Source organism: Astyanax mexicanus, chromosome 1 (assembly GCF_023375975.1).
Source record: "Astyanax mexicanus isolate ESR-SI-001 chromosome 1, AstMex3_surface, whole genome shotgun sequence".
In the NCBI taxonomy this organism is placed as follows: Eukaryota; Metazoa; Chordata; class Actinopteri; order Characiformes; family Acestrorhamphidae; genus Astyanax; species Astyanax mexicanus.
In genome coordinates this window covers 27,285,583-27,307,632 of record NC_064408.1, presented here as the reverse complement: position 1 = coordinate 27,307,632, position 22,050 = coordinate 27,285,583, and the positions used below count along the sequence as shown (strand labels likewise).

Genomic DNA, 22,050 nt, shown 5'->3' with positions numbered 1-22,050 from the left:
GAAAAAAACTCTAACACTGCTCCAAATAATTAGATGAGAAAAAAATCTAATAATGTCACTTTATTTTATTTGTGATATATTTTTCTATTTAATAAAATTAGCACAAGAAAGTGTTTATTTGCATTCTTTGAAATTCTCCCATAGCCTTTCTCCATTTTTCATTAAGGGTGTCAATAATTCAGTGTAGAGCTACTTGAGTACACATGGCTGGCTTTGAGAACACACTCACGTGGATAAAATCCCCCACCTGACTTAATGAGGAGAAATATGAGTAATCCATTAACATTTTTTGTGTGTGCACGCGTATGTGTCTGTGTGTGTTTGTGTGTGTGTGTTAAGGTCTTGACCTGAGAAACAGAAAAAGTAAGACAAAAAGAGAAAGTATGCACTGCTGGCATATTTTAATGATTTTAAAAAATCATAATAATATAATATAATCATTATTAGTCATTGATAAAAGCGATAAAAATATCCAATAAAATATTCAAGGTTCAAACAGAGGAGCTGTAATTCTGTCTTTTTTCTTCTTTCACTCCCTCTTTACACCAGATTACAGAGATCCATCCATCCCTTCATCATCGCATTTCATCCCACCGTCAGAGGCTTTGTTTCCGCTGCTGGAGTGTGAAGAGATGAAAGTGTCCGGTTACCATATTCATATAAAATGGCCGAGCCTGCGGGCATTAAAAACAGCAGCTTTGTCTGATGGTTCAGGCTGTGGTCCCCTTTTTCTGCAGGTTTTGTTGCCGGTGATTTTCCGCTGCAGGTGTGATATTCAGTTGTCTGACGTCTCAGATCTCTTTGAACCTGAAATAAAACACACAGCAGATTTAGCCAGTGAGGAACCGGCTCCGTACAAAACTAAACGCTTCTAATTATTCATTATATTCCTCTGATTCAACCGGAATCATAATACAGACCCAAATCATTAACTACTAATTAGCTCTGACCATACAGAACGCTTCAGTCATCATGTTACGACATTTAGGAAGCATTGCAGGAAACATGCAAAACATTTCCACTTTAGTCAGGGAAGATGACATGTTTGGTGTAGCCTGGATTTGGTGTACACGTTTGCTGGTATTGCTAACAATGCTAACCTGAGATATTGTTAACAAGGCTAACTTGGGCAGAAGTGGGACATATTTTCGTTAGATTCGCTATAAAACACAGGATTTTCAAACCAGTTGTGCTTAACTACAAGGTTTTCATCTAACTGTTATTGGAAAACACTGTAAAAAATAGTGTAAGTTACTGTAATGCTATAAACCCTATAAAGCTATTTTGGACCAGATATTTTCTAATTAACAGTGAATGTAGGCTTACAATGTAAAATTTCATTTGAAAAAATTAAGCCCTCACTACAAAGACTTTAGAACTAAGAATCGACACTGAACTGATCTTGTAATCAAACACCATAGGCAATTCATGTCAAAGAAACCTGCTGTTAAGTGTCATCACACTTCTAACAGCTCTACCAGGCTCTACATGTACCCGACACTGAAATGAGCTGCTAATTACACTGACGTCACTGCAGAGATGGCAGCTTATAACACCTGTACATTCACTTTTTCATGCTCTTATGGGAAATGCAATGGAAACCAATACATGGCACTGACTTATTAGCACTGAGATCCCATGACTGTAATTAATTTCTTGTGTATAAAAAAACAGCACCATCAAACTCACATTTTTAAAGAGGTTGTTTTTGCCTTACCTCAGATTTTCATTTAATAGAGTGTTAACATGTTTTATCTCCTATGGCATTTGGTTATTGTAATTTGGTAATTAACTGCTTCTTTTTGTAATAGGACAGCAACCTTAAAGTAGTAGACAATAAAAAGGAAAAATATGCAAAAAGGTGCTAAAAACGACACATAAAGATCAAAAGCTGCCATGTAAAGCCTGGATTTTGCCTGTATTGTTATACTTTTTTATCTTAAAGGTCATAATATCAGCGGAAAAACCTGCATCTGGGTCTGAAATACAAGTATAAACACACCCTTAAAACAGTTTTGTATTGTTTTGTGATCTGGACATTAAAGATTTTCGCAGTCAGTAAATTTAAATGTTTCAATTAAGTTATCTTTAAATATCTGTGAATAACATTTTACAATATATGAAAAGTGAAAATGTCTTACCCTCTTTGTCTTGTAGTGTAACCACACCAACCACGGACTTCCTTAAAGACCAGCCTGCACAGCAGCTAAAAAATGAAAAACAACAGATGTTAGATAAAAACCCATCTTAGACAAGACAGAGTTCTTTAAAATATGATAAAAACACAGCTTATTATAAGCACTACACACATTTAAATAACTGAAGCGCTACACACATTTGAATCATGTATATAATATATATATTATAAGTAATTTAAGTAATTACAGAACATAATGACTAGGCTCTGCTAACTTTAAATTAAATGTTAATGAAATGCTATTTATTATGTGTTTAAATACTGTAGCATCCCATACCAGACAGGCCAGTACATCAGCGGAGATAAGCATGTAGAAGACGTTGTTCCAGCCAGTGGGAGAAATTAATCCAGCCAGAAGAGGCCCAATTGCAGCACCTAGTGGACGGTGAAGAAAATCAGGGGAAAAAACACACAGGAGGTTACTCTGAGGACACACAGTATAACAAACCAAAGTTTACAGTAAACAGTCAATCTGACAGCTTGGAAAAATTTGGCTTAATTTTCCACATGCTTTCTGTTGGGGGAAACAACTTGTAACTATAAGTAACAAAAACAGTGCAAATCAAAGCTTCCCATCAAAAGAAAAAAATCTGCAAAATAAAATACAATTTGGAATGCCCCTCCTAATCAGTCACATTTTGGGTTGGAATCAGAAATATGCATGCTACTTAGGGCAAGGTTGGTTGAATAAATGAAACACTTTTTGTATTTATTATTTTATTTGTATTTGTTTTTTTTTGAGTATTGTATGCTATTTAATATATATACATATATATTATTGTATTTTTATTTTAGGTTATCTTTGTCTGATATTAAAGTTTTTTTGATAATCTGAAAAAAAATTGTGTAAATGTTTATGTTTGCAGTTTATATATTTTGCACTTAAGTATTTTGATAGACATTTTTTTTTACATTATTAGTATTTCATACAAAATCAAACTCTTGGTAAGTTTCTGTTGACAAACATTTACAGATGTATTGTTTCTTCTGAATGTTTGAGACTGCTATAGTAAAATACAATGTTAATGTATTTAGTTGCTGTGGTATATTCTTAAAATCAATTAACATTTTGTATTATTGCATTAATCTGCAACAATACTGCTATTGTAAAAAAAATACCCTAAAATATATTGATATACTATTTTAGTTCCATTTCGATCACCCTAAATTCAAACATAGCAATTTAACTGGAATTGTACACTGAGTTGTACACGGTGTGCAGCCTGCTATAGACCCCCTTCATACAGAAAGAAAATTAATAATCGGAATTTTCATACATATAATCAAAACTAGAACAAAGACTCTTCTCTGTGCAGAAAAAAAAAAACAAACTCATGAGTATCTTTTCTGAGACACCACATTCCTTTCATACCTATTGATCCAGTTCCGTCAATAATGGCCGTTACAGTGGACAGTGCTTTGGCGTTGCCTCTCAGACACTCGTGAGTCCCCTGTTCAAAGGACAAACGAAGGGTTAATTAGGTTACAGCATGATCTACAAGTGTGCTAACAGCTAAACTGACCCGCTTTGACAGCAAGAGTGTGCACAAACATTAAGAGTAAAAGTCGCTGACTAGACCAAGGGTGGGCAATTCTGGACCTGAAGAGCAGGATTCCTGCACAGCTTTGTGGTATACATGCTTAGTAGGTTTAGTAAGTCTGTTGTAGCATGAAAACCAGCAAAGTGTGATGGACTCATGCCCCCCCAACCATCCCTGCTGTAGACTGTTCTAGTGTATTGCTTTGGCATAAACTTGGGTAATCAGATACATGGAAACACAACAATGAGACAATAATCACATTTTGGCTTTACAAGCAGTCAATAAATATCACAGACTGAGACGTGATTTAAACATCATGTGAAACCCAAACCTAATGCTGCAACTTTTTAAACACGTCAAGACAAATTATGAACATACATCAGTAAGGAGATGAAGATTATTTAAATTCTTTAGTTTAGAGTTGCTCTTAAAGTATACCTGAACTGAGAAATACAATTACTGAGCTAAAATCCAGCTTTTATTATGATATTATTATTATGGCTTTTTTGACTCTTTGATTAAAAAATGGACTATGCTGTTTACACAAACACTTAAGTAATCAGATAAATGCAGTCAATTATAAACCATTTTTGAGTGCATGTAAAAGCATTCATTGTGTATAGTTTTTGTACAGTGTTTTTGCATGTTATGTATTAATTAAACATGTATTACATATTTGTCTCTATTATTATCATCATTATAATCATCATCATTACCAGGTCTGCTGACACGGCCGTAGTGATGAGGGCGTAGGGTCCATTAACCAAAGCACCGCAGACCAGCAGCATGACTGAAAAGGAAGAGGGAGAAAAAGAGAGAGACAGATACAGAAAGAGGAGATTAAACTCAGTCTAGTTGTACAGCTGTATTAAATAAGAACTACTCTCTTAATAGCCTGTTTAAAGTGGTGATTTGGAGATGAATCGAATTTTAATTATTTTTTCTTTGGTTGAAATTTAGTCAACTAACCAAAACAAGTTTGATTCTTAAGTTTGTTGCTTCCTTTTTTATACTAGAGCTACACTTTGACCCAATCCCATTTTTCTTTCGTACTCCTACCGCTTTTTTTGCAACAGAGTAAGAAAGAGGTGAAATCCTCACCCTGAAAAGTAGGGCTACCCTCTAAACACCTAATACAGATAAAGCTATAGCAGTGGAGTGCTAAATTCAGCAACCTAGCTGCTGGTTAATTAGTTAACCTTAGAGCTAGCAAGTTAACTACAAAGACAAACTACTAACACATTTTAAGGCTCGTTATTTAAAAAAAGGCAATTAGCATTGAAACTACACATTAAACTATAGAAATATAGCCTAACATGAATTAGGACACCCTACCTCTAGATGTGCACATGCAAAAAGAGGGGTGTGGCTAAGTGGTAGGGCCAAGGGGTGAAATGGGATTGAGCCTATATAGAAAACAGGATTGGGACACCTACTCATTCATTGTTTCCGTCTGGATAGGTCTTTACATGTATTACAAATATGGATCTTTATGGTGGACCATATGATCCACAGAAGCAAAAGTACTATGGCATCACTCCAATTAAAGCATATTCAGTTTTAAGAGTGTTTAAATGATTATTAAGATCCTAATGCATAATTAACATTAAAACAAAAGAGCAAAATGTACATTGTAACCATTAAATGATTATGAGTTATCTCCCCACATCATAAGCTCTTCATAGATCTACTTAGCAGCAGGCTTAACTCTATAGACATTTCCCCTAGTCATGTTCTAACAGTTGGTGTGATGAGTGGTCAGTTTTCTGTTTGCAGAAGAAAGCAGGCAGGTGGCCGTTTACTCACCGACAGTGGTGGAGACGCCGTTCTGCCCGATAGCGTTGTACAGGAACAGCTTGGAAAAGAAAAAAGAGGAGGGAAGCATAAGAGACAGTCCTGGCAGGGAGGAGAAATCTGTTGGTTTGTTTTCAGCAGTTGGCGAGTAAACTCAGACACACTGTTCCGCGGTGTGGGAGTGCGATTCCAGCTGGGTGTAAAAATCTGTGAGCAAACTGCAGGATGCGGGCGCGTGTATGTTTCTGTGCATGTGTTAGTAAAATCAGACTAACACCTCCATGAGAATCCTCTCACACACAGACCACACAGTTTCCTCTCCTACTCCTTCAGTGTGAAAAAAGCAAGTCTGAAGATTTGCTATAAGTGCTATGGACGTTACTAGGCATGCGAAAGTTTGGCTACCCTTGGTCCTGTTATTGTGAATAGTCAAGTGAACAGAACAGAAAGTTTTTTAAAAGGGTATAAATTAATCAATGGTTGAAGTTGCTTGTATAGCAAAACTTGGCATAGACACGTTTGAACCCAAACAGACACACACCAGAGCAATTTAAAGGGACCAAGTGTTTATGGCCAATTTAGAGTAACTAATTCATCCACTCTCCATATTTTTGGACTGTGAAAGGAATCTGGAATCCGGAGTAGACAAAGGAAAAACATGCAAACTCCAGCCAAATAGAGACTTAACCTCAAGACCCTAGCTCTGAGAGGCTCTGCAATACAAATTCAAAGTACGATCAATCTGCCCCCATACTTAACAGTTAGAGAGTTGGTTCTTCAAAAAAAGAATCTAGATAAACCTGAGCTTAGACTGAGGAGATGGCTTCCTGTACACATCGACCTTTTTACCTGCTTTGAGAACATCTATTATATTAATTTTCTTAGAGTGTTTAGCATCTGCCTAGAGGAGGCCATGGCTGCTGACTGTTAAGTTAAGGAATGCGAGTCTTCGCCTCTGTCCCTAAAATATGTTTATTCTTATATACACTATGCATGCACTTATTCTTAACTGACTGACCTTTTTTTTCCTGAAGTTACGCAGGAAGTACAATACGTTTGCAGGGCTTGTTTGTATAGAGGGCTGCCACAGCAAACACTGGATGTTCTATTGCAGAATGTTTATTTATCTAGGCTAAACCAAATACACTAACACATAAAATCGAGACGAATCAGAGTGTTGTAAACCAGGAAACAGGTCAAGGTTTATATGTTAAAGAGCCAGCCAGGGGGAACCCAGGTCATGTGCTGAAAACGAAAGTGATTAAAGGTTCTACACACTGTTGGACAAAATCAACAAGATAAGATCTGCTGACTATGCTGGTTCATAAAATCTGTATGTAGCATGTAGGTCAGCTTTCATAGAGTTATCTCTTTACATTAGATAGCTCTGTTTCTTGCCAGAGATGTAAACCTACTACAAAATATAACTTCTTTACTACTGTACTTAATTATTACATACTGTAGCTACTGGAATATATATATATTTTTATCCTTTTTTCACTTTTACTTCACCACATATTTTCTATGAGTTTATTCATTTTACTTTTATATACTTTTAATGTACTGGATCATTATTCGTTACAATTGAATATGTAAAGCTAAATTTGAGACATTTTAAGACTTTCCAAGGACCCAGGGGTACACTGTTATACATTATGACTGGCATACTCACCATAGGAGCAGCAACGATTAGCATGACGCAGCAGGTTGTAGCTCTCCCTCCAGTGTAGTCTGATACAACTCCAGCTAAGATGCCACCTAAAACATACATATATAAAACAATGCATTCACACAAGGCAGCTCCTGTTAAGTAGTGCTTCACGTCATTGATGGCACCTTCACACTAATCTCTGCATTATTACCCAACACCTTTCAGCACTGCTAAAATTAACAAATTAAATAATATTAATAAAACGTGTATACCTAGAATTCCACCAACATCGAAAAGCGTGGACATGTCTCCAGCTGATTTTGCATCAAAGTTTGCTGTAAAAACAAAGTAAAGATATTATATGGTGACAGAACATATCACTGCCATCCAATGAAAAACAAGTCAAACAAAATAAGCTTAATTTAGTATAACAGTTTAGAACATTTAGTAGAAACAAAAGAACATGCACAATTTTGTTCATTTTGTGAACAATAGTAACATAATAATAATGTATCAAAATACAAAACAGTGCAGAAAATTTAATGCACACATATAAACTGCAAACATAAATAGCCAAATAGCAATAGCTTATAGTAAATAGCTAAAGAAATACACATTAAACAGACTGCTTTGAAGACAAAGAACAATTATATCCCAATATATATTTTTCTACTGTTTAAAGAATTGATATTATCATGTTTGAACGATATGGCAAACCTCTACTGTACAGCATGTTCAACTTCGCAACACTTGTTACGAAAGAACAAGTACAGAGGGTTCACAGTGACTCATGAGGAAAGTCCTTCAAATCTTACCAACATTAGCGATGTAAAGAGGCAACCAGTAGAGGAAGGTGTAGCTAACCAGCTTAGCGAACAGCAGACAAAGGGAGAACTCCACCACACCCTGCAGAGAAGCAGGACAAAACACGTTTCTTGTTAAACTTGAATTTTGTACTTCAGCAACATAAAGCATAATACAAAACAACTGTGTCCAGAAACATTGACCTGAAGGAGAAGTTCAAATAAAGATTCCATAATGCAAAACAAATAACTAGAAACTAGTAACAGGTAAGGTTTCAGGCAGGTTTCATGTACATAATGCTAATTAGCAGTTGATTAGCAACTGTTAGCAGCATTAGCATTTCTTTACAGAGGAGAACAGCAGGGGTTTAACTCTCCATTGTTATGGTTTTCCTGTCTCTGAACTAGGTGAGGATAAGTATCCAAACCAAAAGACTCTCAGCACAAAGACAATGAAGAACAGTAGAGTGAGCATTACATCACATTTACATAAGATCACCAGTGTTTTGGGTTTTAAAAAAGGAGGCCAGTAAGCAAAAGCATGTGCTGTGGTTAGGATGTTGTGGCTGGTGGGATTTAAGTTACAGGACTTAAGGCTTTAAACTGTGGAACTAATATTAACATGGTCATGTGCTGTAGGATAATTTATGCGTTTAAATGAATAATTGTCTATTTTAAATTGCAGATCTATGTAAAATATGCAGAATATGTCAAATAAGGGTAGGAAGGAGTTAAATATTTCTAAAATCATAAAACTTTAAATGTTAGGGATATTTCTGATCATTTGATTAGAAAACGGGGGCCAATCACTTAATTTTCAAAGGATCGGAATTGGGTGGAAATGATCCGGATTACTGATTATTAAAAGGAAACATAATGTTATTACTCTACAAGCTCACTATAGAGTCAGCAAGATACCTATAGATCCATCTGCTACTTTCATCCACTCTTTCCTAAGAAGACTCTGAGCCTCACTTTCTCACCCACTCGCTCAATTGCTATTTTTTTTGTTCGTTTATTTAAGAAAAAAAAAACACATTTCAATGGAAATCATTTAAATGGCTATTTAGTACTTTTGGATATTTTTGGATAAAAAGTATAATGTTTGATAAAATAAAATAATAATATTAAAAACCTAAAAGAAATGTGATACTGACCTAAATATTAATTTGAAACTATTTGAACCCTGATCCAACTAATTACTGTCTCAAGAAGTTATTGATTGGCTGAACAGAGTGTGATAGATTTGGGTTAGAGTTAAAACCTACAGGAAGGTAGCCCCCCTCCCAGGAGCAGGGTTAGTGACTGGACACATTTTGAGCACGTCTGGTAAAACCAACCGAAGGTCACCCATCTTAAACAAATATGATAACCAATAAACATCTGGGAATACTAGATACTTGTTTAGTAAGCTTTAGCACACTCTAGTACAAAAGGATGTTACGAAGGGTTATTAAAGCAATGCAATTTTGGAAGAACTATTTTTGTCTTTTAATAAAGAGGTTAGGCTCAAATAAGTGGGTGTAAAGGTTATTAACAACTGTATGCAATTCTCTAAATTTACCCCATTGCAGTGCTCCAACACTAGCTCACGTCACTTCTGATACATGCATGGCCAGCCACTGCCTCTTACAAGTGGCTCTTTATGCAACACAAATGCGAAAGAGACATTTTTTTTTGGTCCGTAATAAGTCATTTTTTGGCTTGTGAAATGAGTGTGAAGAACCATGAAGTGGTCGAGAACCTTTACATCATATATATCCAGATCTCAGACAAAAGGTTCTTGACACATTTCTCTCCTAAAACTGGTTCTTTCATGGATTTTAGTTCTTTTCAATGCAACCTTTTTAGCACCTTTAATTTATTTTTATATAGAGTTAGTTTATCTTTGAAAAGAGACCTAAAACAACCTAGCAAACTAAAAATGGCAGCTTCAGCAACCGGGAAAAAAACAGAAGTGCTACAATCACGTGTTTTAAACTGAGTCAGCACATTAAAGTCATGCCACTGCTTGTCACGTTAGCAAGCTAAGCCAAGGCTGGAGAACTGAAGAAAGTTCCACTGACCGGTATCCTGAGAGCTCCACAGAAACTTATAGCCTCAGCCTGCTCCTCCACAGCTTCCACCACTGCAGACGTGTGATTGTTAAAGATCTCCTCATTGTTAGAAGAGTTCCTCAGCAGTGGCTCCCGCTCTTCATCCTCCTACACACATATATAAACAGTAAGAACAATGCCTAATGCAAAGCATAACAGGCATTATATGATGCTCTGTGCTGTTGTCCTTACGTGATGCTGAGGTAGACTGCAATTTACATCTTCAGGCTCTGCACAGAAACAGATGAAAAGAAAATATAGTGAGTGAGGACAAAACACTTGGACAAAGGATTAGTTGGTAAAATTAGTTTAAAAAAAAAAAGCTAAATGTTTGCAGAGCAAAGTTTACACCCATAGTTTTGCATTGGAGCTAATTAATAAATTCAGTTAATAAGCATTGGAATCTAACAGCTTATAGAGTACCTATTACATAAACGTTTTAGTGTAAACTAAAAAAAGGGAAGTTTATTCTCTCTATAAATGTGTTTGCTGATTGATTATGTAGTAAAAAAATGGAGCAGAGTAAGGAGGTCACTTTTAAAAAGTAGGGATGCAACAAAATGAAAACAATTTGGAAAAGGCCAGAAATGGCAACATGCCAATTAATAAAACGTTTTTATTTTCACAGTTACTTTTGAGTTAAATAGCAAAACTACAATTTAAAATATGTACTGATCTAACAATTTAACATTCCAGCAGACAAACCTACATACACAATTAGACTTCTAATAAATTACTGACTACTCTTTCTTTGCACTTATTCAGACGAATATTTAGTTCATCCATTCTGAACACTAATAAAAATCAAAGAAATCAATCCCCACATGTCTTCCTCCAAAAACTTAAGCCAAGGACAACTTACTTTCCACCAGGAAAAAGAAGCAGATAATGCCCATGACGGCGATGATGATGCCAGGCACAATGAAGGACATGCCCCATGCGGATGACACGAAGGCTCCAGCAATTAGCGAGCCCAGAATATTCCCAACAGATGTATGAGAATTCCACACCCCCATGATGAACCCTCGCCTAGAACAGAGAGAAAGATAACAAGTTAGAAAAATGTAATAATATATATATATATATATACACTACTCACAAAAAGTTAGGGATATTCAGCTTTAGGGTGAAATTTCAGGACGAGCCTAAAATTCATTTAAACCTTTACAGGTGAACTTAATGTGACCTACTCTAAGCTTTTGAATGCAAATGTCCAACTGTTAAATGGTTCAGTACTTTTTGCACAAGTTGCTGTTCTCTAACGAGGAGCTTAACGGCAAAATTCACAACAGGTGTTTGATCCTCGAATGGACCAATAAATGTCTTGGTTCAATTAGAGCTGGTGTTTAAACAGCTGTCCTCATCATGCTGTTCACATTTTGACATCAAGAGACCAAGACGACACCTAACAATAGATCAACAGTACCTTGCTATTGCGATGCTTCAAACGGGACGTTCTCAGACCGAAGTGGCCACTGAGCTTAGAGTGTCACAGAGTGTCATCAGCAGGTTGCAACAGAGATACAGAGAGACTGGAAGAGTCACAGAAAGGCGTAAAAGTGGACGTCCTTTGGCCACATCCCAGGCTGATGACCTGATGTGAACAATGCCCTGAGAAACCGAATGATGAATGCCACTCAACTCCAGGCACGTTTAAGGGAGGTGAGAGGCACTCAAGTGTCACGTCAGACCATTCGAAACCGTTTACATCAGCATGGTCTGCGTGCTAGACGACCTGCAAGGGTACCTGACCACACCACCAGGCACAGGCATCATCGTCTTGCATGGGCAAGGGAGCATTTACGCTGGACGAGGGACCAGTGGGCCTCAGTGCTATTCTCTGATGAAAGTCGATTCACGTTGAGCAGAAATTATGGCCGGCAGCGATGTTGGAGACGTCAAGGAGAGCGCTATGCATCAGCCACTGTTGTTACCAGACGAGCTTTTGGAGGTGGCGGTGTTACAGTGTGGGCAGGTGTGTCCAGTCGGTACAGAACTGCCCTACACTTTGTGAATGGTACAGTGACAAGCCCGTACTACCTGAATAACATCATTAATCCAGTGATTGTGCCCCTACATGAACAACACAGGCCTGATTTCATCTTCATGAACGACAACGCTCCAGCTCATCGAGGTCGCATCATCAGGGAACGGCTGTTGGAGACTGGTGTACCTCAAATGGAATGGCCTGCACTTTCTCCAGACCTGAATCCTATTGAAAACCTGTGGGATCAGCTGAGTCGCCTTGTAGAGGCCCAAAATTCTGCACCCCAGAACCTCAATGACCTGAGGGCTGCCCTTCAAGAAGAGTGGGATGCCATGCCTCAGCAGACAATAAGTCGACTTGTGAACAGCATGAGACGTCGTTGTCAAGCTGTAATTGATGCTCACGGGCACATGACAAGTTATTGAGACATTTAATTTTTTTTAATGGGGTTTACCCACCATTGTTGTTAACTTTTGTTTCAATAAATTGTTTGATTTGAGAAAATCACCAGCGCATCCTTTATGATATGATATCACTGTAGTGTGAACTTTTCACATTTTCCATAAATTTCACCTGAAAGCCAAATATCCTTAACTTTTTGTGAGTAGTGTATATATATATATATATATATATATATATATATATATTACACAAAATGTGGTGCCTGGCAATTTGCCTTAATTAGACAAATATAAGTACAAGTGTTTGTTGTCATGACATCTCAAAAAGAATTCATTCTAAAGTGGTGGGAGTGAACTGTATGTTTTAAAAGTGAAATTATTATTTCAAATGTTAGGTTACATTAAACTTTATGTTCCAAAATGTACTCTTTGCCCTTTAACCTCTTAATATCCTCAGCAAGAAAAGTATAATATTAAAATTAATAAAATGGTCCTTATTTTATTATTATTTGGTTAGTTTAGTTTTCTTACAGTGCACAAACATGTTAACTTTGTTATCTTGTGCGACTTTTTAAAAACATATTTACTCATTTGCGTGGTGGTGCATCAGCATATAATAATTTGTGGTACACTACAGATCATTGGTAATTTGCATTCTAACACAGGGAAGCGTCACAATTACAAAGTATAATACCTTTACTGACTGGTGGAGACATCCAGGTTAAGTTTAATGCCTTTTTCATTAAGACTAGATGACTCAAACCAAAAATTGCACTACCAAAAAGTTGAGCAGAACACAGGATGGCTTTGCTTTTCGAATTTCTATTGGCTTTTTACACATGATATGTAAAGGGAAACTGCCGATTTTAAATTTCATAACAAAACATTAAAGAAAAAGAGCTTTAAGGTTTCAAACACTCCTAAGGAAGTGAAGAAACCTGAAGCTGTGTTTGCCTTAGCCACAGTACAAAAATGGACCTAACAATAATATCATTCATTTAATCTTCTTCACCAATGAGATGTAAAGAGCTTTATCCTATTCTTTGAAAGCCTATTCACATTTCTTATGAATGTGATCCACAGCACGTGATCAAGTACAGAATTTTGGCATTCTTCAATGTCAAGGCACAGTTATGAAAGCTTTAGCCAAACATCAGCTATTGTACAGAAAGAACATTTGTGGAACAAAAAGCACAGGTGCTGCATGTGCACAGTCAGCATTGCAGGGTTAAGTCAGCTGCCAAAAACATGATCGTCACACTCACTTCCCCTTTCCGAACCAGTTCCCAACACAGGCCACTACTGCTGGCCATCCTGTCGTCTGTACCAGACCATTCAACGCCTGAATCGGGGGAGAAAGAAAGAGGGAGGGCGAGAAAGAGCAAGAGAGAAAGAATGTATCATATACACTGCAACATAAAAACACAGACAGCCTTGAGCAAGGTACTCACTTAAATGTAATCTCCTTGGCTCAAGTCATGTGCTAGGCATGTGACAACTCATGTCAGATCAGCATGCCATAAAGTGGCCTACCACAGTCTGGCAGCTAACCCTCAGCGAAAAGACCATTCCAGCAGTATTAGATTTTGTTGATTTCTATCTACAGCATTTCTAGAATACATTTGATTATCACAGGAATTTCACTGCCTCAAAACACACTGGGGCAGATGCTGAAACAAGCGACGGCCTGAAGAATTCCTTGGTTGTCTTGCTTTTACTAACAGATAAGGGCCTCAAGTTTTAAACTTTTTTTTAAACTGCAGCTGAAATGAAGTGAAGATAGGTTTCAGCAAACTGACAGTTTTGCCACTGTCTACATTTTCACATCAGTCCTAAATAGAAACCAATTGCATGACGAGTATCACTTCCATTTTTGGTCTCACTTCCATGCTCTACACCTCTTGTGTTACAATGATATTTTCCAAAAGATAATCCACCCACTAAAGGAGATAAGGGTGGGTGCTAAACATTACTGTGGGTAACTGTAAGAACGTGACAAAGACATTTTGAAAAATTTGCTAAAAACATTCAGAGAAATACAATAGTTGCACCAGAAGGAAGTCTCTCATCGCAAGGCTACTAGGAAAGAAGAAAAAAGGTTATCAGGAGCGATAAATGATTACAACGTTGTGTAATATGGGCATCTCTCAGTTATATTTATTAATCTACACATACAGAAGTAGTCTGTAACGCATGTGTAATACAACATGCCAAATGTTTTGGCATGGAGCTGTAGAGGTTTCTAATGGTATGTGGATAAGCATTGTCCTATTAAAAGAACACACTGGTTGAATGACCTTATTAAAGTACCACTGGGCTGTTAATGAGTTAGTGCTTGTAATGAAGACCAATTGTGATCTGGCACTGGTTGTCTGACACCAGACCTTCTTTTGCACATGTGAAAACAAATCGCTAATCTCGATTCTGACCACAGTGCCTTGATTCAGACCACAAGGATTCATTGGTCACCTCCACCAAGAAAAAAGCAGAACTTATCACTGAAGATGACCCACTGCCATTCTGAGTCACTCCATGACAGTCTGGCATGACTAAACACCAAGTATCATTACTGTTGGTTGTTTCCTACTGGGTGCAATTGTATTTTTTTTTTTTAACATTGATCGGTGCTATCGGTGATGAATGCCTTGCATTACGTATTCTAGATATGTGACGAGAATAGAAAAGTTGGCTCACCTGCATTAAACAGTAGTACCACAACGAGTGGATGTTCCAGTAAAAACCAAGGCCAAAGAGTGATGTGAAAAGGCCACTCAAGAGCATCCCTGAGGTCAAGTAATATCGCAGAGGCAGCCGCTCACCAAACATGCCACTGTAAGGATGAACACAAGTTTGAAACCTATGAGAGACTGTAGAAACGTATTAAACATTTGACATGGTAGAGTGTATATGGGTTTGTCAACACACCTGAAGAACATGCCAATGGCATATGCCACAAGGAAGCAGTTGTCAATGTATCCGAACAAGTTCTGGTAATTGTCTTGGTCTAAAGAGATAAAAAGAGATAGAAAGAGAGGGAAAAAGAAGAGTTGATCCATTGATCCAGTGGTACCAAAAACAACAGGTTTAGGGGACTCTACTACTAGAGTCTACTAATGTGGACTAATGTGAAACAATTAAAGAGGAGACTGTGACCACATTTACACCTGTTCATTTCACGGGTCTTAAATATCAGGTTTATATCTAGATAAAGCCAAACCACATGAAAATGTAAGTGCAAGTGTAAACATACCCAAGCCACATTTAAAACAGATACAAATCTGACAAGTACTTGAGCACATGGTATAAGAGCGTACACACATCTATCTCTTCAAGAAGCACTCAATAACCAAAACCCCTCCCATTAAAACCAAAAACGAGAAGAAATGCAGCAAAATGATTCATTATTGTAAGTGAATTTGGTTGAAATTTTCTCTGGATATAATGAGATAAAATTCACATTAAGGGGTCAAAGGGAAGGAGTGAGTGTCAGTGAGGAGCACAGTAGGCCTTACTCACAGTTTTAACTATTAGTTAATTTTTTATTCTTTAAGGAAGAAAACTCACCGAATGGAGCCCAGTCACACCAGGTGTCATTGTCCGTGATATTGAGGTCAGTTGGTCTTATAACAAATGAACAGTTTCTGTGTAGCTGGCTCTGAAATTTTAAATCAGAGAAAGAAAAAAACACTTCTTTAACAAGAAACAAAATAACTGAGTTCTAGCAGGATATTAAAATAAAGCATGCCCATTATCCTGAACAAACAAGCTGCAGGGCCACAGTGCCAAGCTAACATGTTATCTTAGTTACCTTGACAATGCTGATAGGCTTGCGGGATAGATGATAGGCAGTGTAGAAGAAAAACGTTAGGATGAGAATGAAGCCTCTGTACCTGGAAGGAACACAAACACAAAGGGACAGGAGGTGTTATTATGTATTATTTAAAGTAAGTTTAAAGTTCCTATTAATTTGCAAACTGTATTTGGCACCTGCAAATGTGTAATATCTATTTTATTACACAACATAGTTATAATAGATATATATTTGTCTCCAGTAGATATTTAATGGAAAATTTGAGCAGTGTGAATTTTCCTTTTTTGCTACAAACAGTTAATAATTTTTTGGCCCTACAATTAAATTACCATATTTCAGGGTATTTTTGCAATAATGATATTACAAAACTTATATTATTGAGTATAATACATAATGGCAGACCCCTAGCTCCAAGTTTGATAAATATTAATATATACATATTTTTATTTCTAAATATAGTTTAAACTGCATGAGTTGTATTAATTATGTAGCTGTCCATCCATTTATCATCCACCGCTTATTTAAAGTCATGCATCCTCAAACTCTGACCGGGGGATCCCTAGGTGTTCCCATGCCAAAGTGGAGATATAATCTCTCCACCAGGTTTGCCTTTTATGTCCAAGGCAAAACATACTTTTTGCTACTTCATTTACACAGTGACAAAATTAATGAAAACTGTGAAACTGTGGTTGATATTTAGACTTCAGCCAAATGTTTTTTTTGTTTGGTTTTGTTTAGGCCAAAATAATGAATGTTTGAACCCCTAATTTATAACTAAATTTAGCACAAGCTCTGTTAAGTGTTCCTCCTAAACCAAAACTGATGTTGCTAAAGGTCTAAAGCAGTGAAGCAGAGGAGTAGAAGGAGCTGTAAAAAAAAAGTGTGGCATGCAAACGAAGAGTGAGACTTTATTACATAGTTACAGGAAAACTCAAACCGCAAACTCACAGGGGCTGCTCTGTACTAACCTGTTTACATTTCCTGAGAGAGAGAGATTAGCCACAGGGCTTCATTCAGTTCAGTGTGTCTAAACAGTGTTGCTACAATACAGACACAAGTAACCATTACCTGCCTATGTGACACTAATAACCCCAAAACACACTGAACAACACACAGACCACTTAACTACTGTAGATAATAAACAAAACAAGTTTATAAAGCTGTAGGAGACTGAGAAGCATGTTTTAAGCAGGTATGTGAGTTCATATTTACACAGACAATGTAAAGATCAGATCAGAAAGAGAAACATCAGCTAGGTTAGGTTTGGTTTAGCTCATGCCCTGGTTTAACCAGTTAGGTAGGGTAGCTACTCATTGCATTAGGGTGCATTAACGTTACATTACATTGAAATGATAAAGAATCAAAGGCAAAATTAAAACATTTAGCAAGGCCTGAAAGAGACCAAAAGGGTAACTTAGTTAATATTGTGTTACTCAGTGGGAACTAAACTAAAACTACCTTGTTTTTGTAATTAAAGCTCCTCTGATCTGCTGTGTGATTAAAGAGACAATGTGATGTGTTAGAATAAGTGTGAAATCAGTGATACTCACCAGCTATCTCTGGACAAAGAGGTGATCAATCTGATGCCCGGGGCCAACGAGGAGGAGCCCATCTTCACCAACAGTCCGGTTTATTCAGCTACTTTGATTAATAGTTAGTTTTTTTTAGCTAGTTAGCTAATACTCGTATAAAACAGCTAAACTAGTGCTTTTTCGTCATGTTTTTCACCATAAAAACAAGCTGTAAAATCTGTAAACACGATTTAAGACCCGTTAAAACGTTTAAAAAGCTTATAAAAACAAGAGTAGCTAACTATAAAAACTGAAAAAAGAACCTGAGACTGAATGTGGGTTTAGTGCTAATCTTCACCAGCAGAGCGGTTAATGCAGCTAGTTACTAATATGACTAATACTCGTATGAAACAACTAAACTAGTGCTTTTCCCACATGTTGTTCACATTAAAACAAGCTGTTCTGTATGTAAAATATGTAAAAACGATAAAAGACCGGTTAAAAACGTTTTAAAAGCGTAAAAAAGTAGCGACAAAACCTGATAAACAAGCCTGAGACTGACTGTAGGTTTAGTTTAAATTTAAACTCCGTGTTTCTGCTGCTCTATCACTGTCTCTCTCCGCTGAGAGGATCTCTGAGCATCTCCTTTACAGTGGTGTGTGTGTAGCCGGTGGTCTGCTGCTCTGGTCTCCGGGGGTCTTTAGTTTAAAGCGGTGGACTCGTGGTGTTTTCTGGCGCTGTGAGCTGCTGCTGGTGTGGAGGAGCCGGGGCTATAAGAAGAGCCCGCGGGCGCTGCTGGGGTTTCCATGTTGTCTGGATTGTGTGAGTAAGAAAGGCTAAAACCGGGCGCGGACTATTAATATAGCTCTACTACACCCCCCTGCTGCTCTCTATCTGTCTGTCTGTCCGTGCGCAGGTTGTTCCGGGTCCTGGTCTTCCTCATGGATCTCTGCAGGTTTGGACCGGGCTTTTCTTTAGTCCTGATCCAGCAGCGCTAGACCTAAAGCGATCCATGCCTGACGTCACAGCGGGAGAGTTTAACCCTCTCGAGGGCCGCCCCGAGCCCAGCCGATCTCTTAAAGGGGAAGTTCACCCGTTTACATAATTCACAGCTCTGGAAAAAAAGAGATCACCTAAAATGATGAGTTCCTTTTGATTTTAACAATTTGAAAATCTTTGGAATATAATCAAAAGGAAGATGGATGACCACAAGCCGCCAAACCAAGCTGAACTGCTCTAATTTTTGCCCCAGGAGTGGCATAAAGTTATCCAAAAGCAGTGTGTAAGACTGGTGGAGAACATGCCAGGATGCATGAAAACTTTATCAAACAAATATTGATTTCTCAACTCCTAAAACTATGAATATCAGCTTGTTTTCTTTGTATTATTATAGGTCGGAAAATAGAAAATTATGTGCAAAACTTTACCTTTTATAGCACATATTAATACATTACAGTATTTAATTATGTATTGTATATCTACATTTTTTTTTTTACATTTTTTTACATTGTTTTTCCTATTTTCAAATTAAGTTTTCAGATGTTTGCAGCTACAGATTTTTGGATGTTCTTTACAGTTTTTCTGTGACTTTTATGCAAATTAATTAAAATTAATATTAGGAATTTCTGAAAAAAAAAAAAAAAACAAACATAAAAAAACGTGCAAAAAGCAAGGTGATAAATAGGTGATATATTTTTAAGGCAAATTTTGAGAAAACTGTAATAGTATAAACACCAACATCTCTATAACATCTAAGAAAAAGGAAAATTACTTAAAGACAGATTACAACACTGCGATCTAACCAAGTCAGGGGTTTAAACCCAACCCCCCTGGTTAATGATTCTGTTATTAATCCTAAAGAGGAAACTATTGTGCAAGTTATCTGGTAGCAGTTCAGTTGACTAGATTTTGTAGCATGCCCCAGGAGTTTATTTTAGGGTCTATAAAAGTAATGCTCGTTGTGTTCTTAAAGGAGGTGTGGGTCTAAAGCCATAGATTATAGGGTTTAGGGCAGGGCTCTCAAACCTGATCTGCACAAGGCCAGTGTTCATTTTAAATATCCAGCAGAACACCTGATTCCACACTTTTAATCAATGGGTCAGTCTTTAAACAGCTAATCACATGTGCTTCTGCTTGGCAAGAAGAAGAGAACCTGCATCCACTCCAGCTCAACTCCTGGTTTAAGAGGCTAAACAGAATCAGACCACAGTTGGCCACATATATTAGCATGTTAACTACTCAATAAAATCATCAAATGCTGTGTCTCTGAGGCTTTATATAGTGTTGCAAAAATATTTAAACATTATGACTATCATATTATGACATTATGTATCTTCTTTTATCTCTAGTTTTTGGATCAGCTGTTGCATTTATCAGCTGCATGTAGTGTTAGTGGACGACCACACCCCAACCTCATACACAACTCCCCAACCAATGCCAAAAATATAGGCTGGAGCACGACAGGACAAAGTTTCAGTGCTCCACAGCTCAGTGCTTGGCTGTATCTTAAAGTAGCTGAATGCATTGATTAGAAGGGGTTTCTCTCCACCAACAATCGGACATACAGGGCATTTTGATTAAAATGAGAAAGTTCAAGAGTCGATTTTCAGGAGCTGAAGGAGTTTCAAAGTAGTGTCAAGACTTAACCACATGAAGTGGAAAAGAGGAAAAAAACTGTCTGAAAATCAGTCCAGCAGGGGGCATTTTGCTGTACTAGATAAGCTGTTTTAGCAGGGTTCCTCTGGAAGATTGAGAAGTATATATATATATATATATATATATATATATATATATGCTACATTAAAACCAACCAGGTTTTCCAGGTTTAGTTGTAAGACTATATGAATTCTGTTGTTTATCAGGTCTTATCATACATCAACATGCCATAAGTTAAGGGACAGGGACTTGTCTCATGTCCTTTAACCCAGTGAAACTAAGGAACACTGCACTGTCCTTAATGTTTAAAACTATGTATTAATTTTTGTCACGAACAAAAACCCTCTATAGCATGATATTTGTATTTGTTGAGAATAAAAATCAGACAACTTTTTTGGAGCTTTAGGAATGCCTGTTATATCAATAAAACAAGAGAACCACTGCTCCAGCATAATTGCTATGTGATCTATCTGCGTCGTGTTGCCCTGATGCAACAAATACAAAATGCTTGGGTTAGGAGGTAAATAAAAACAAAACAGCCAAATAGGCTTTAAACAGTCTCTCACAATTTAAGTCTTTAAATATTAAAACCTTATATCAAAAAATAATGAATACCGGTAATGAATAATTATCAAAAAAGAGGTTTGTTGCCTGAGGGTACCACAATGCCATAGAAGGGTTAACCCAGATTATCAACATAGTAATATGCATGTCATTTTGATTATAAAGGGGCTACGACTATAATAATTAAATAGTGTAAAAAGATACATAAACATAACCCAATTCCCATAAACAAGTGGAAACAACTGTGATCTTTTGTGTCATCCTGTCCACAATGAACCATGCACAGATGAATAATCTCAATTCGTGACTGGAAAAGTGTCTAGGGCAAAAGTCAACTTCCTAATTTCCACTGTCTCAAGACTAATGGAGATGTCCTAGTTGGACTTTTGCCTAAGGATTTATTGACCTCTAAGCTGCAGGAGGTTAGCAGGTGGCTAGCTCAGCAACAGCCCATGTGTAAGCATGCACTTGTAATGTGCTTGAAGGTTCATGCAAGGGTTCAAAGGTTAACAGTGATAAGTACTCAGGGGGGAAGGTATGGCCATATTGATTGATGAGATAACAATGTATAATAGAAACAATCAATAGTAATTATTTCAACCAGTCGAGGTGAAGAAAATCACACTTAAATGAACTGAAATACTGTAAGGCATATGAAATGACAACTATCATGGAACTACTAATTAAACTATAAACATGATTAATAAATTAAACAATACACATTATTATTAACATTAACGGACTAATTTCTTGTAGTTTATGCTTTTTTTTAAAGGAAATTGAATTATTTACCAAAACAGCCATAATTATCACAAGGAATATTTTCCAAACTATTTTTTATCCCTTTTGTTTTTGTGCATTAAAGATAGCTGATATATTTAAACAAGCTGCATTCTGATTTACAGAGCTAAATAGATGGTTTGTAAGGAGTGGAACTGAAGGAAAAGTAGCCAACCAGTGCACAGCCCCTCTGGAAACTCCTTTCAAACCACTACCAGAGATTACATACTACATAATTCCATATAAGCTCCTTTCAATT

General features: G+C 37.0%; 1 protein-coding gene across 1 annotated transcript; it reads right to left on the bottom strand.

Annotated features, from left to right (window-relative positions):
- Positions 1-384: 384 nt before the first annotated feature.
- Positions 385-18,830, bottom strand: slc37a2 (solute carrier family 37 member 2). The gene is made up of 18 exons (XM_007245246.4): positions 17,832-18,830; positions 16,279-16,360; positions 16,035-16,125; positions 15,396-15,474; positions 15,165-15,300; positions 13,736-13,812; positions 10,945-11,111; positions 10,275-10,312; positions 10,053-10,190; positions 7,999-8,089; positions 7,456-7,518; positions 7,205-7,290; positions 5,545-5,593; positions 4,455-4,528; positions 3,570-3,648; positions 2,475-2,572; positions 2,142-2,206; positions 385-807 (listed from the first exon to the last, which is right to left on the bottom strand). Exons 1-18 carry the CDS (start codon positions 17,891-17,893, stop codon positions 792-794), a joined length of 1,491 nt encoding a protein of 496 aa, XP_007245308.3. The 5' UTR covers positions 17,894-18,830; the 3' UTR covers positions 385-791.
- Positions 18,831-22,050: the final 3,220 nt, after the last annotated feature.

What these genes read in the sequence shown, in the direction of transcription:
- slc37a2 (XM_007245246.4), bottom strand. Translation starts at nt 17,893, where the DNA reads ATGGGCTCCTCCTCGTTGGCCCCGGGCATCAGATTGATCACCTCTTTG. An exon ending in GCAGTCTACCTCAGCATCAC is followed by an intron (nt 10,191 to 10,274) that starts GTAAGGACAACA and finishes ATATGTGTGTAG; the next exon opens with GAGGATGAAGAGCGGGAGCC. An exon ending in CGGCGTCTCCACCACTGTCG is followed by an intron (nt 4,529 to 5,544) that starts GTGAGTAAACGG and finishes CTTCCTTTTCAG; the next exon opens with TCATGCTGCTGGTCTGCGGT.